This window comes from Amblyomma maculatum, chromosome 1 (genome assembly GCF_055883805.1).
Source record: "Amblyomma maculatum isolate TAMU_Amacu chromosome 1, ASM5588380v1, whole genome shotgun sequence".
Classification (NCBI taxonomy): domain Eukaryota; kingdom Metazoa; phylum Arthropoda; class Arachnida; order Ixodida; family Ixodidae; genus Amblyomma; species Amblyomma maculatum.
This window is the reverse complement of record NC_139344.1, coordinates 361,467,764-361,484,360: the sequence shown is the minus strand read 5'-3', so window position 1 is coordinate 361,484,360 and position 16,597 is coordinate 361,467,764. Positions and strand designations below refer to the sequence as shown.

At 47.1% G+C, this 16,597-nt stretch overlaps 1 protein-coding gene across 2 annotated transcripts in view; it reads right to left on the bottom strand.

Moving 5' to 3' along the window:
- The window catches only part of sim (bHLH transcription factor single-minded), a 52,540-nt gene that overhangs the window by 7,149 nt on the left and 28,794 nt on the right, over positions 1–16,597 (bottom strand). The window contains exons 2-6 of one of the 2 annotated variants that reach the window (XM_084587188.1): positions 8,057–8,142; positions 6,832–6,924; positions 5,484–5,595; positions 5,120–5,405; positions 3,575–3,681 (exon numbers count right to left, since the gene is read on the bottom strand). In XM_084587188.1, coding sequence (XP_084443314.1) covers positions 3,575–3,681; positions 5,120–5,405; positions 5,484–5,595; positions 6,832–6,924; positions 8,057–8,142 — 684 coding nt within the window. The remainder of the gene's footprint in view (positions 1–3,574; positions 3,682–5,119; positions 5,406–5,483; positions 5,596–6,831; positions 6,925–8,056; positions 8,143–16,597) is intronic. The other variant, XM_084587189.1, reaches the window with a different exon arrangement.

The following is a 16,597-nucleotide window of genomic DNA, read 5'->3' as shown; positions in this document are numbered from 1 at the left end:
TCTGGTTGTTCGCCCATTGCTGAACTTGTCCACGGAGAGGGGAGGCTTAGAACTGCTGTCATGGCAAGTTACAGTAATGATGTTTGGTGTAAAAGTAGTGATAGAATCACTAGCAGTTGAGGCCTACCGTAACTAACCCAAGTTACTCGCATTCTAGTCGAAATTAAGAAGAAATGGGAATGGTCAAGAAATTGAAATTATTTGAACAATCATCCCAGAAATTACCTTAATTTTTATTACTATTCCTTCTCTCCATCAACACGGGCAAGAGAGGATAATTGATGAGCACGGTGCTGATGAGTAACCTCCTGGATTTCAAGGGAAGGTAAGCGGAGCAGGAGGCGACTGAGAATTAGGTGTGTAGATGAGACGAAAAAATTCGCAGGGGTCAAGTGGATGCATCTAGCACATAACCATGCTAATTGGAGGAAAATGGGAGACGCCTTCGCCCTGCAGTGGGTATCAGTTCAGTTCAGTCGCTCAGTCGTGTCCGACTCTTCGTGACCCTATGGACCATGTCACGCCACGCTTTCCGATCTCTCACTATCTTCCTAACATCACATAACTTCATCTGCAGTGCCTCGAGGATGTCATGCAGTGCGTATATATGGGTGGGTATAGTCCGGCTGATGTTGATGAGGCTCACCGTGGACGGAATATTTTGCTCTATTGGCTAAGTATCTGCAAGTGCCTTTTCCTACCACACCGACACACAGGGTCACAAACAGAGCGTCCGCGGACATTTCATAGGGTCGTCTCAGATTTAATGAGGTTTTGGCGTGACCAGTACCCAGATGAGGACATCCGGTCAATGCCGGTAGCTATAACTGCACATGCAGTATCAGAGCTGGAAAGCAAGGCGCCCGTGTGCTGTGCGGTGTCAGTGGACGTTAAGAACCCTAGGTGGTAGAAATTTCCGGAGTCCTCCACTACGCAGTCTCACATAGTCTGAGTCGCTTCGGGACGTTGAACCTAATAAATCAAACAAAACCTAACCGAGACTAAACAGAAAATCATCAGGAAGAAGGTGGCGACCTTTTATTTCATCGCTGTTAAAGCCTTATTCACATGCAAGTGAAAACGCTAGCGGTTTCTGCCGGGGCGGCGCAGGAACCTGTTCTGAGCTATCCTTCTTAGATAACTGGAAAATATATTTAGACCATGTGCAGTGGGATAGGACGCTTGTCGTGATTACGAAAAAAATATTTCGGTCTGCCAAGTGCTGTTGCAAATGGACTGCGCCATTTTAGACCAAGCAGTAGTTTTACGAGAAATAATTAGGCGAAGTAATCGACGATGAACGAGGTTCTTTGCGAATAAATGTGCCTATTGCTTATGCATGCGCCAATATGTCCCACAGTATTGGTCCCGCCGCGGTGGCTCTGTGGTTATAAGCGCTTGACTACTGGTCTGAGGATGTGGGATCAAATCCCGGTCGCAGCGACCGCATTGCGATGAATATAAAACGCAAAGCGTTCACATGCTATGAAATGTCAGTGCACATTAAAGAACACTCGTATGTTATCTAAGGTGATAGAAAAATGCTCGGAATATAACCGGCCCTTATACATAGCATTCATTGCTTACGAAAAAGCATTTGACTCAGTTGAAACCTCGGCGGTGATGCAGGCATTGCGAAATCAGGGGGTAGACGAGCCGTACGTGAAAGTGCTGGAAGATATATATAGTGGCTGCGCAGCAACCATAGTAGATCTGCATAAAGAAAGTAACAAAATTCCCATAAAGAAAGGTGTTAGGCAAGGAGACACAATCTCCCCAGTACTATTCACAGCTTGTTTAGAAGAAGTATTCAGAGACTTGGAATGGGAGCAGTTAGGGATAAGGGTAGATGGAGAATACCTCAGTAATCTGCGATTTGCTGATGACATTGCCTTGCTAAGCATCTCGGGGGATGAACTGCAAATAATGATTGATGACCTAGACAGGAAAAGTAGAAAGGTAGGCTTGAAAATCAATATGCAGAAGACTAAGGTAATGTTCAACAGCCTCGGGAAGGAACAGCAGTTTACATTAGGTAGCGAAATACTGGAAGTAGTAGGCGAATATGTCTACTTAGAACAGGTAGTAACCGCAGATTCGGACCACGAAAAGGAAATAACAAGAATACGATTGGGATGGAGCGCATTTGGCAAGCACTCGCAGATTATGACTAGCAGCTTACCGGTATCGCTCAAGAGGAAAGTATACAACAGTTGCATCTTGCCTGTACTCACCTATGGGGCTGAAACGTGGAGGCTAACCAAGAGAGTTCTACTTAAGTTGAGGACAACCCAGAGGGCTATGGAACGAAAAATGGTAGGGGTAGCATTAAGAGATAGAAAGCGTGCAGAGTGGGTCAGAGAAATAACTCAAGTTACCGACATTCTAGTAGAAATTAAGAAGAAGAAATGGACATGGGCAGGACATGTAGTGCGAAGAGAGGATAACCGATGGTCGCTGAGGGTAACAAACTGGATTCCAAGGGAAGGAAAGCGTAGCAAGGGGCGGCAGAAAGTTAGGTGGGCGGATGAGATTAAGAAGTTCGCAGGGGTCAAGTGGATGCAGCTAGCACAGAACCGGGTTAAGTGGAGAAATATGGGAGAGGCCTTCGCCCTGCAGTGGGTATAATCAGGCTGATGATGATGATGATGATGATGATGATGATGTTGGAAAGTTTTGGAACATGGTACGGCGTCTGTCATAGACGATGTCATTTTGTGACGTTAAATCATATAGGCCAAAAAATTCTAGGGGGCACTTTGGATCACTAAACTGCGATGAGGCTAAAGCCTCTATCGCGCGGTGGTCCGAAGCCCTCCACTACGGCACCTCTTTCTGAGTTTTCGTTCCCGCCTTCGTGATGACGTGATAGCATTAGCTATCAGCCAACATATGAAGCCCCGCTTTATGAGTCGTATGAACGCGCCAAAGTGGCCTAGGGATTATGAGAATGCAAGGGTCTTGGCAGGCTGATTGTGGTATCACCCTCCCATATGAAAGGAGAGGCCCGAGTTGGCAGCTCCTGTCAAACGTAGTGTCAGGAAGACCTAAGTCCAGTTAGTGCTCGGCCATGTCAGCTGCCAGCTACCACACCTCCCACGTAACGAAAGCATTATGGACGGACGGCACGACCCGCGAGCATGAGCCATTGGAGGCTATCGCCTTAAAGGAGGAGGATGAGGGAGATTAAGAGGAAAGGCAGGGAGGTTAACCAGTAAAGGAACTGGTTTGCTACCCTGCACTGGGGGAGAGGGGTAGGTGGGTATATAAGTTGTGGGTGAGAGAGGGATAAGTGAAGACAGTACAGTCACATCACAGACATGTCACATCACATCACGTCACAGTCATGTCACGTAACATAAAAAATCATAGCCTTTCGATCGCCTTAAAAGGACTTTGTTTCAACCTGGAGGTGGCGCCCCTCCGCGGTGGTTGGCCGAGATAATAGGTGATCGCACCTATCCTTTCTTGCTTCTTCCGTTATACGCAAATTCGGTAGGGATGTAGCAATGAACTCACGAGATGAATGAAGCTGCACACATATGTGATCAGTTTCCAAAAGAAAGGTGCTTACGTGTGTGGTGGGAGAAGCGCATGTGCAGGCAGTCGTAGCCATGGATGTAGTGGTAGAGAGTCTTCTCAATCAGGTCTTGCGGCTCATAGCCGGTCAGCGGCGCAACCCTGCAATAAGAGTGGCCCAGCGAGTGATTGAAACCATCGATTAGAGATTATATCGCAGTCGTCACTTGGCAGTCAGCACTTACACAAGCAGGGAATTCGAACAATCAGACGAGACTTCAGTGACATTTATAGCGTGTAACTAAACCTGGCCCTAAACCTCCATGCCGTCATATTTCGAGTTACTAATCTCATGAAGAATAGCGTATGCAATAATAAATAGAATTTGTGCCCGAAACTCGAACTTCAGATTATCATTCGATGTTTTCTGCTGTTTTTGCATTTTACGGATACGAATCGAAGTTGAGCTTCTTTTCTCTCTCTCCCTCTTTTTTTTTTTTTTTTTTTTTGCCAAAAGCAGTATGAGAGCTGGTGCCCCGCGAAAAACCTTAGGATGACAGTAGAATGATCTATGACGCGGTTTCTGCGCTTCGGCCGACGCCTTGAGTATTTGTTTGTTTATTGCAAAGTAAACTAATTAAACGTTAGATACATTTTGAAAGATGCGCTATTGCAAAATAAAGGTCCAAGGAACAAAATTCAACCTTTGCTGCTTTCACCATTTTTGCGGAGTGATGAAAGTGACTGCCGCGGGGAAGCCAGATACGTTTAAAAGGTATACCTAACGGGAGCAGTAAGTATACTGCACGACGTAAAATAAAATGCATAGCGCAGAGTGAACAGATTACTACAAGCGCTGCATAACAGGAAAACCTGGAGCCTGCCGCACTTCCAAGTTAACACGATTGTTACAGAACATCATGCGGCTTCTTGAAACGGTGCAATTCGTGGGCCTTGTAGTATGACGACTTCTTCAGAGGTAAATTTCTATCTCTAAATAGCAATTATAGCTCATCAGTGCTCTCAACATTTTCTGAGGAAAGTGAGACTACTTGAGGTAAAAAATTGCTTGATTAGGCTTGAAAATTTGTGTCACGCCTCCTTCCCCTTGCATCTGCTTGAAATTCCCGCCAATCTTTCGAAGCAAGTGAGGCAACTCCAGATCTCGAAGCTCTCTGAAATTTCCCGAGGATGAATTTTTCATCAAATTATACTCCTTACATTCTATGACAAAGGAAACATTTTCAGAATGGAACATCACTGCTGTGATTATGGCATATTATAGAAATTGCAAAATATTACTCCGCTGTCACTGTCACTATTTTTCAGACAGCTGCGACGAAAGCACTTCCGTCGACGACATGCAAATTTATCTTTGTTTTCTGCTGCCGAAATAAGCAGTCGCCCACCATAACACCCGAAACAGCACTGCTGTGCTATGCAATAGTACTGAACTGACGTACGATCGTATAGCCCCCGACGTCACGCAGTTCTTGAGCTTCTGGCTTAGCAAAATGAGTATAGAACTCAATATACCAGAAACCACACTGCACAGGTTTATCATGATACACGCAATCGGAATGGCCGGAGAGCAATTTACCTGGCATCGAGGAATATAAGCTTGAGGTCGAGCGAGGCACGGAACATGAACATATTGGAGTACATCTTGATCTCGGTGATTGCCGATGGAGGCAGCGAGTGGCCGACGGCCACCAGGCCCAGGTTCTGGTAGCAGCCGTCGTAGGGCGCCGCGTCCATTGAGTAGTGGCGCACCTTGACGTAGCCGCTGCAGTGGATCACCTTGTAGCCGCCCGCCGTGAGGCCCGCGTTGCGCTTGGCCAACACGCACTTCATGCGCACGAAGAAGGAGCGGTCCACCTCCAGCTCTGCATGCGAGAGGCAGAGTGATGCACGATGGCATGCGCGTATGGGACACCGCGTGTCGATGGTATTATATAACGCACCCTGGGCACTGTGCGGGTGGGGCAGGGCGCTCTGCAGGGTGAGAACGGCCGTCATCTCGTCGTGGTCGGCCGGATGGATGTACTCGTAGATGCTGTTTCCCGTCAGCTCCACCTGCGCAAAGGTTAACGCGCGCGCGCACTGTTGGTGCATAGGTATGACTATAGCACCAACTAGGTGCGAGGCATAGCTTTGATCTTGAGCATAGCCAACGACTAAGAAAGCAAAACAAAGAAACAAAAACGAAGCTTCGGTTAGTGTAAGCTAAAGAGATCGTTTTTCTGTTCAGTGTGTGTCTCACTTCATTCGTAAATCATTCGTGTTTCGTCATTCAGAAGTAAAATGAGAATATGCGGAGTGGAGAAATAGATTTTACACAATATTCCACTCGATGAGTTGGTGACTATGTCTGAGAAGGGCAGCAGCGAAGTGAAGAATTAAAGAGAAATACCCTTCTTGCGGTATTAAGCAACCTGAACGACAGCGATGCGCATGGGGACAGTTACACTAATGGGTTCAATAGTTCGAAGTCGTCACTGCAAAATATGTCGGACGAAAGGGCAGCCTCAAGACTATAAGCCTTTTGGTGCGCGAAGAAGCCGACAATTATCAACACAACTAAATGCCTCGTAATTTCTGATGGCCGCCGCATACTCCTTTTTTTTTTTCTGCTTTTCGGGCACGCTTGTGCATATTTTTTTCGTTCGCATTCCGCTCTTCAGGAAAACGAACAGTGAGCGAGGTCGAATCTAAGCATGAATGTGCAACCGTATCGCGAAAACCTACCACCACAGTGTTACCAACAAATTTTCACTGAATGTGTTAAAAAAAAAAAAAAAAGCCTGCTCCTCTTGCTTCCTTATCCCAACTGAATAAGAATGAGTCTTCTGTCATAAAATTCAATGATTGGCTGGCGGGAAGTGACATCTCATGATCAGAAACGTTCTCGCTGGATGGAGGACTTCGTCGGACGGGAAGTGGCAACCGCTCGTTTTGCCACCTCTGCGCACTTTCTCGGAAGCATCCAGTCACTAGCTAGATGTCTCCAAGGGATGTCTTTCTGTGTTAAGACAGACTTGCAAGGGCCCGCAAACACAACCATGACACAAAACACGACGTAAATGCATCAACATGTCATAATTCTACCTACTGCCAACACATGACGTAATTTGGATTTTGAATTGGGAAAAGTCCTGTGGATTTTGATTTCGGAGCATTGAGCTTGATCGCACCTCAAAAAGACGGAAAGCCCTCAGCAATATACACAAATTGTTCTGAACCTAATATTGACTTTGGAAATGTAGTACTTTTATGAAGAGTCACTCCTCGAGCAAGTCGATTCGAGCTCACCTGCGACAATCCCAGGTGCACAGAAGCCGTCTCAGAAATGTACATGATCTTGCCGTCGGGAGCCACCACGAAAATGAAGCCATCCAGCGTCTGCTGGGAGAGACACAAACGCGACATTCAGCTGATGATCTAAAAACTAAAAACACACAATGCATTATTGTTTGCTCCTTTTTTAGAAGAACAAAGGGTTTTTGGCTCTCTGCATTCCTAGATGCACTATTTTGTGTGTAGTTGTTTCTTATTTTCACTGGTATGGAAGTTGCAAATTATCCAACTGAAAGGGCGATAATAAAAACTGAGGCTCCCAGACAGCGGTACCAACAGTTGTGGTTGACCGGTTTTTATCATCATCATCATCATCGGCCTGACTATACTCACTGCAGGGCGAAGGCCTCTCCCATATTTCTCCAATTAACCCGGTTCTGTGCTAGCTGCATCCACTTGACCCCTGCGAACTTCTTAACCTCATCCGCCCACCTAACTTACTGCGCCGCCCCCTGCTACGCTTTCCTTCCCTTAGAATCCAGTTTGTTGCCCTAAGCGACCATCGGTTATCCTCTCTTCGCACTACATGTCCTGCCCATGTTAATTTCTTCTTCTTAATTTCCGCTAGAATGTCGGTAACTTGAGTTATTTCTTTGACCCACTCTGCACGCTTCCCATCTCTTATTGTTAGCCCTATCATTTTGCGTTCCACAGCCCTCTGGGTTGTCCTCAACCCGGTTTTCAGGGAATTTTAAATGAGGTTTTCTACGGGGTGGTTTCTGCAAAGCAGACCGGTTGGTCACAATCGGCCGCCTTCAGAAGCCAGGAGTCTGGGGCTTTAGCATGGTGTTTTTTAATATATACTTACAGTGTGCAAAATGTGCTTGGCATTAATGATCAGATGATGATGATGTGATGTGTGATGTGATGTGGCATTGGGACTCCGTTACCGAGCCAGAATAGAGATGGTTATACAGACGATGCCTGGCACTGTAATACGCACCTTTTAAGACTTTTTTTTTCTTTTTGTGCGCAATGAAATATGCCTGATAGAGATTTACAAATGCTGTATCACTGCTAAGTGAGCAAAGCCGAGAGTAATGCAGCTGTGGTACATGCAGTGACAGTGCACACTATGCTTGCTAAATATTAGGGGGGCTAATTGAATCCGTGTTATAGGACTGTCATTGGCGCTATACAAGTTGATAACCGATTCGAACGGAGGTCAGGGCTTGCAGACCTGAAGCAGATGAGATCCGAGCTCCTTGATGGCGCCCTCCCGACTCGAGGTGACCGGAGGACACGAACCCCAACTGTCGCCCAGACCTGCACGCGATGCGCATTGAATTCTTGAGTCAGCTCTGTGGGCGCCTGTAAACGAAATTATTTTGTACGCTTTTACGACACCGCTGATACCAAGGCAACTATCGTTTGTAAGGAAGGGAGAGACTCAGAAAAAAGAAATAGACGCCGCAATCCCTCAGTTGTCTGGGGGCTGGGACAGGTAGTTCACCGCCGCTTGCGGCGGGGGCTAGCCTGCCACAAAATTTTTATCTGTTGTAGGCCGTCATTGCACCCGTCACTGTTTCGGTGGTGGACGACGGCTGTTGTTGCGGCGCGCGTCTTTCTCTCCCTCTTCATTTTCTTTGTTCTCTATTTTCTCTTCTGTCTGCACGAGGCAGTGGAGGTGGCTCAGCTACAGAACCAGTAGCAGGCCCGTGCATTTTCTTTTCCTTCTTCCTACAGCCACAACAGCACACAACAACCCTCAGTTGTCTCTTGAAGGTGTACACCAATTGCTTTCACCAAGGTCGGATACTTCGTCTTACCAGCCTTTAGAATCAAGTCAGATTGAAAGAAATCAAATTAATTGTCCACACTAAAAGCAGTCGTGGCTGCCTCTAGGGTAAAACAAAAGCTGTGAAAATAGTTTGACAAGGCTATCTATCCATTTTGGCAGCGATAACTTACCGGAAAAGAAACTTCGAGGTAAAATAGGAAAATACCACTCACGAGATTGAAATGTGCGAAATATGCAGAGCCCGCTGGAAAGCGTGAAGATAAATTATATTAGGCCTCGTAGCGAACGTATATATCTGTGTAACACCAAAGTGACAGAGGAGGAAGCGAAAGGAATGCTTTCAACAACTATGCATTAGACGCCGAGGAGCTAAGGAGAGGATCTATTCCTCAATGGCGAGTAGATTGTCAAGTATAATCTACCATTAGGAAGGTGGTGGGAAGGAACATCGGGAAGTTTACCTGACGGCAGTTTATGTGCAGATAACGGTCAATCTTCGCGTAGCATTCGAGGCATTTCAGGAGGCTGTTGTGCCACCTTACACACTAGTATGTGGTGGTAGGTTAGATGAATATTGTTTTTTACGCAGTTTTGCGGAGTGGTGGTATTGGTAGAGCAGAGAGGGGCAGTTGCCTCCCTGACGTTGTGGTCACACCAGCACACTCCCGCAGCAACGCTTAGCAATTGTGTTCAACATAACTTTATTCCCGCCTGCAGTTTTAACGGTGCCTTCGTATAAATATTGCTCTGCTTGCATTGCAGCCATTCAAAGATTATCACCCTGTCCCAACGATGCAAAACTAGTGGAGAACGTTTCTAAAATATACAAAGACAAGGGCACAAAACATAAGTTACACGAGATACACAGTGGACAGGAATAATTGATTGTTGGTATGCGAAGTATACAGAAATCAAAAGAAAGCAACGAAAACGACTGGACTAAAACAAACAAAAAAAAACATTCACAGCCCATCACACAAGAAGATGCAAGAAACGTACACGTCCGCTAAGGAACCTGCTTCCAAGCTGCTTTAGAGAGCCCGTCTTGGCAAGCCTTTGATGTCCGTCTCTCACCAGAGGAACGGTCACCAGAGCCGGGAACCACCTCACGCCAACTCCTCTGTTCCCGGAGAAATAAATAAATACCGGTGTCCAACGAGGCAAGATCAATATTTTGTTAAAATTCAGCTCCCTCCACTTAAGCAGCGGGCGTCCAAACTTTGTAAATATGCTTTATCTGCACACGCCGAAGCCCAGTCTCCGAGCGCCAGTGCAAACTTGAACTCTTCAAACGTGGAGAGGAGGTGGCAGTGAGGGAGCGCATGGTGGGTCGGTGGGAGCAAGTATTTGAGAGAGAGACGGGATTGGTTCCAAAGACGCGAAACGTGCTGGCGCATCGACGAGCGCGCGAAACATTCCCGAAGTGACGCAAGAAAACGCGAAACAAACACAAATGCGCGCATATTCCATCCCGCCTTCCACGGTTTCGCCCGCGCTTGTGTATATACCTAGCAGCATAATTCGAAGCCGCGATTCAGAGAGGAAAGAGCCTGCGTTGAATAAGTCCCTGGCGGGATTAAAACTGGCTCTCAGGCGAGGCCGTTTTTCGTTAAATGATCCATTAGCGCTGAGGGCGGATTGTGATTCAGAGACCGAGAGGAAGGCTTGATGAGGTGCGCGCGACGCTATCCAGGTTGCTCGGAACGAGCTGTCGTTGAAGTGGACTACGTGGAGTTCGAAGTTGGTTCATAATCCTCACCTCGAACGTTTTCTCATATGAACTGGAGCCGTGCCGCGTTGTCTGCAGCCCCGCTTTGATTGGAGGTGGATTGCGCGTAACATAACACATATAGTTCAGAAGTGGGCCAGCGGCACCACGAGCGTACAGACTCCATAGCGGGAGAGCTCAAAGGAAATAATGGGATAGAGCGTAGAGTGGACAAGGGACGAGCAGAAAGCGAGCAAATAAAAGTGTATATCGGAATATTAAGTGCTGGAAATTGAACTGTACTTTTGGGTGTACCTGTAATTCTGTGGCTGGGGTGAGAACGTCGTCAGTTGCCTCTATAATTATTTTCGAAAGTAGACTGATATAAACATAAACAAACATAAGAATCAGCTAAAACGAATAATCGAGCTCAGTGATGAATGACATCAAATACTTCGAATGCACATTAGTATTGCATTGATAATCATTCAAAGCGTGGAGACTTATCTATGCAAATAAAATTAGTATGGTGACCGGCGGCAAGCGCTTAAAGCACGGTTCGTGTTCTTAAATTTATTAGGAACACATCATGCTCAGCTCACAACCCATCGCCAATAAATTCGTGGTGTAAAGTGACGGAACTTCGAAAGAAATACTGACAACGTTGCAGATTTGTGATTATTTGAACTGCACATCCTGTGTTACATGTTTTTCTTATTTGTTCATGACGTTAATTTCATGTTCGCCTTCAATGATGCCGATATTCTTCCATAGACGTACGCAGTGTATTCAAAGGCATGTAATCAGACCGAACTGTACGATATGCACAGCTCTTGGTTGTGTAAAGTCCAAGGTTGAACGTACGCAGGACTGCCCGTGCACCCAAGCAAAACTGTTCTCGCCAAACTGCTCTTAAAGACCTCGAAACATACTCACGGCGTCCAGATTCCTATCCCACTATAGCTGTCAATCAAATGACGTCCCCAGCCGAAACGAACACCGTAATTCTCCTTGTCTACCGTGAGGAAGATAGTTAAAAATAAATTGATCCTGTCTCCACCGAGAATCGAACCTCCATCCCTCGGATCCCCAGCACAGTGCTGCACCACGCACGGGAAAGTGAAACGCTCGTCATAATTCTCCTTGTCTATCTTGAGCACAATAGTAGCGAAGAGAATGAAGCTGCAATTAGTGATAATGACAATGATGACTCATTAGCAATGATAATGGCGGAGCATTTTGTTGATAATGATAATGAGAGCGAACGTGATGCACCATGTGCACCAGCAATGCTTAGGATTTTTCGCATTTTCTGCAGTGTAAATTCCACACTGCTTTCGGAATTTCTTGCCTTTCTCACAGGTGCACTTGACCGCGTTCGTACGCGATTGTAGTGTTCGCGTTTCTCTCGATCGAGTGGAGCATTATAACTCGCGCTGCTCACACTTCACGTACCGTGTCGCATAGCACAAGCACCGTTGGTGTTGGGATGGACATCAAAGCTGTTGTGGACGGTGCCGTCGGGTACCCACCGGTTTTCAACGGGTACAAGATTTCCCCCAGTCTAGCGTGCGGCACTTCTGGGGTGAAATTCTTGGGACAGGGCTCTTGGACCTAAGACTTGCGCCGATGGGTTTGTGATCCGTTGCACCATCGGACAACCATAAGCCCGCCTCGTGCGGCAGAAGCCCATATGCGGTCCCTTTGTTCTTATTTTTCCTTTAGAGCGCAGCTCTTTGGCGCCCGTTCCTGCGCTTCGCGTCGTCGTAGTCGCCGTCGTCCCTCGTAACCATCTCCGCAGTAGGGGCAGCGCGCACTCCTGCCGCTGCGTGGGGACACTGGTCCCTATGCTATTTTTTCGCCTCCTTCAGCAGCGAAGCAGGCCACGTGAGAACCGCATGAAGCCTTCGGTCGGCAAGTTTGGCTTCACCGCACTACAGCTACTGCATCCAATTCGGGTTTCCCCCCATGACAGCTGTATCACGTTTAAAACAAGAGATGAGGCAAGGTCACTTTTAATCAGACACTGGCAGTAGGTGCCTAAGGCTGCGTAGCCGATCTGGTTCCTCGTTCGATAGCGACCTTGGGGGCGCCATTCGGAAAAGCGCCCCTTGCAGAGTACGGCGCGGAGTTCGATATTTTGAATGCTGCGCCGCTGCGCTCTGAGGGTTCGTTATAAGCAATAATTCGATATATCCGAGCTCGATATATCACAGATCAATTTTGTATAATTTATGTGCCTAGAGCGGAATATTGGTTGTTATAAGAAGCAATCTACGGAAAAAAAAAAAAAAAAAGAGGACACCCTGAAAGAGGGGTCCGAAATTACAATTTCTCTGTTAGTAGCATTCGAAGAATTTAATAAAGGTACAACAAAGCAAAGCGCTAAAAACCACAAAGGACGAGGAGTGGACAGGACAATAGCCCTCTTCGTCCTTTGTGGTTTTTACCGCTTTGATTTGTTGACGATGAACCAACACGCCCAAACATTTCCCCTTCTAACAAAGGTATGTTGGCAGTGCATCAGACATAGCTTTACGTTGCGCCACAGGCTATGGCGTATTTAGACGACAGTAGTCCATTTCCGTGACGAACGCCCTACACCGTCCATGTCCCATCATTCGCTATTTTCTTCCTCGCGTTGCGCCGAACCGGCTATTATTAATGCTTCGTTTTAATGAAAATTTCCCTTTACCCACCCCATTGTTTGCTGTCTCATTCCCTTCTTTGTCATTTGCGCGCATTGATTCGAGCGGTACTGCCAAGAAGGACATAAAATTACGAAGCAGGCCGGGTGCATTCAACACGTTATTTATCGCAGCCACTCCATTCCAGCGTATATAGCGATCCTAATAGCCTTTTAGACCGGATCCCCAGGCAAACAGTCAAACGAGCGCCGAAGTCGACGCAACTGCGTCTCTCTTCTCTTCGGCAGCAAGAGTACATAACGAATGCCTCTAAACATATCGAGCCCAAATTACTGCGTACGCTTTCCTGCGCAGAGCGAGACAATGCTGGTGATGACGTCCAGCCGGCTGGTTCGGGCTATGCGAAGCGAAGATGGCTCCGCTGTATGCAAACACGAATAAAGCGAACGTAGAAAAAAAGACTGCTTGCAATTCAAATATATTATGTCCTCCCGCGAGCTCTGTATGGGCCTCCTGTGCAGTCGGGAGCGGCGCCGAAGAAAGCCGATGGCCGCCTCATGCGCGCGCAGCCCTGACGCAAAGCCTGAAATATCCCTTGTTTGTTCAAAGGGAAAGAGAACAGAACAGAAAAGAGAAGGAGGAAAGGGAGGGAAGGTACGCACCTCGCGCACCCGCCGAACGGATTGCGTTTACAAAAGGAGCTCCGTGCTATATACGCGGGCAGCTGCCTTCGTGGATTGCGGACTGCTGCTCCGTGTAATGCTGCCTTTTCGGGTATAGCGAAGTGGAGCTCGCTGGGCTTTCGTATTAACAATTGCACGTTTTGTCTCCTTCGCACTTCGTACGTAATTAACTAAAATATTTAAGGGTCTTTGGTCGGAACAGAAATAAGGCGCGGATGCGGGAAAGCAAGCAGTGCCCACAGACGAGGGAAAAGTGGAAATTTTACTGGAAGAAAACAGTTCTAATGAGGAAAAAGAAAGTAATTCTTAAAGACACCGAAGGGTCTTACATTGCGGCCGGTCAGTTTAGTTGACTGTGCGAACGGGGAAGAAATACACAGAGATCAGGTTCCTTGTTTCGTACCATTTTCTTTTTCGATTCGTTCTTGGGCCTATCCTACTGGTAAGCCGTAAGCCTGTAACTTTGATATTGAACACGCCGACTGATACTTCTGATGCTGATGACACATCGACTGATGTTTATTCGCTGTGATCGCATAGGGTCAGCTCGCCGTGATAACGAGAAAACGATGCCAGCACCAAAGTAACTCTTGATGTAAATTGCGTCCCATCTCAGCACGTCGACATTTTCTTTTCGATTATCACCACTGCCATTGTCATCGGCATTATAATTAGCATCACCATTGTCCCAATAAGTGTGGAAGGAAGGCATATCCCAAATGCCTAGTCAACCCCTGTCTTAAGCAACCACCTGCATGCACCGTATGCGAGCAGCTCTTTGTATCATCGTTCTTACACCCAACCCGCTGTCAACCTCGACTCTTTTACTGTTCAGGTAACGTACTAGCATTCGATAAATAATTTGTGACCTAATCAAGCTCTCAGTGCTCCTCCACGCACAGCGGCGTGAATACGCTACGCATGAAGTGCCGCCAGCCTTAATTGTTTATCATTTAATACCAGGGAATTACCACATTAAAAATCTCCTGCAGAGTTTGAGGAAACGTTCCCGGCGGTGAAGTCTGCGGAATTTAAAATAGTGTACCAGCCGCCTATTTCGATCAAACTAAATCACTCTCAAGCGATGAAAAAGTTCCAGGAGTCATACAGTAAACAAATCTTAAATCCACAGTAATGTGTCCTGTACTCGTGATAAAACGGAGTGGTTTTCGACTGCGCTTTGTGTACAAGACTTTCAGCCTCGACTGCTAAAGACATTTATGATCCTTACACAGGAAGGAACATCACACCGTAGGTTTTGGTTTCAAGAAGTATCAAAGATTTCTTCGGTTCAGAATGCATCATTCTCGCCGACGTTCAAAAAGTTTCGTCCGCAAAGCTTCGAACATTGTAATTCTAAAGCTGTGCAGTTCCTAGAATTTCCCGGTGTAATAACTTACTTCCGAAACTTCGAAATTCCACAAATGCTTTGGTTTGATACTACAATACTGCATTTCGGTAGCGTCACGAGGCGCACAGCAATATCTACAGTTTCACGAAAAAAAAACTGCATGATTGCCTACAAAAATGATGTCATTCTGTCTGAGCCAAATGTGGGCTGAACCTAAACATGCGGTGTGCGCATTCGGATAACAGGGAAAGTGATAGCAAACATCTTTATTTTAGCGACTGGTGAGATGAATTTGCATTCGATATAACGAGTTTTCCGCGCTTGCTCTAAACAAACGTTTTTCTTTCAGCGAGGAATACTGCAGAGCTCGTTCAACTGAAATGCCTGTCCAAGCGACGTACGTTCGAGATTTGTTTCGAATGCTGCGCACGATAGTGTCACATTAAACGACATCCGCAGACGCACCGGTCACTCTAAGCAAATGGTGCTGAGCAGCTTGCGTGTTTGTCCCAAATGTCGGTCGTTCTGTTCTGCACACATGGGATCACGGTGCCGACGACCGAACTCCGCTGGACACCATACGAAGGCAGGGAAGCAGGGGAGGTGCCGGAAAGTCTGGAGAGGCGAAAGAAGGGGGATCAGTTTCGTCGATGAAGCTAGCAGGCGCAGTTGTTCCGAGTGAGAGGATGAAGGAAGGGTCGAATGATCAGGACGGCAGAGAGGAGGAAATGCGAGCGGGGGCGGCAAAGTAGGATGGCCGTCTTCTCTGTTTGCGCTGCCAGTTTGATGGGCTCTCGATGCAAATGAATCGCGCGCGCGCGCTAGCCTTCCCATCTGGGCGTCCCGAGTTCGCCGTCTGCTGGAGCACAGCAGCGCCGCTACCCCGCTGCCTTTGGAGAACTCGCGGTTAAGAACAGCCTCTCGGTTGCTCGTGTCCTCTTTGGCACGGGAAGGCCCTTAAAGTGAATAGTTTCTCATCTACCCAGTGCATCTGAAACCTGCATTGATGTCTCCTTACAAAGACTAGACGAAAATCAACCATGGAACCTCGGTACAAATATGCAGTACAGTGAGAGCTCTGACGTACGCAGTGATTGTTTCCTGAGTGTCATCTAAACTGACTATAGTTTCTACGCCACTTTCAGCGAAGGCGGCCGAAGTATGATATCTACAGGGTCGTCCACTCTTAGAGAGAACACGTGAGCATGTGGCAGCGTGGCCGCGCTCTTTTGAAGGCCACTGCTTTCGACACGACCCTGGGTAGAGGCAAAGTGGCGGAGGCGAAGATAAATCGGGAGATCGTGCTTCTCGTCATCCGCTACTTCATTCCGATGCGTTACCGTGATGGATGCACGGCCCTTCGATAAGTGCGGACAAGCAACCACATGGCCACGTGTTCTCTGTAAGAGTGGACGACCCTGTACATGGTATGACGGGGGCGAATCGGTTTGCAAAAACGCCGAAGGTGAGAGCTCACCATTCCACATTACCACGGTAGAATTTCGAAACCTTAGTGGCGCGGAACTCAAACCTAGGTGAATTTTTGATCTCGTAAACCTATACAAGCGGTACTCGAAAGCAATGAGGTCC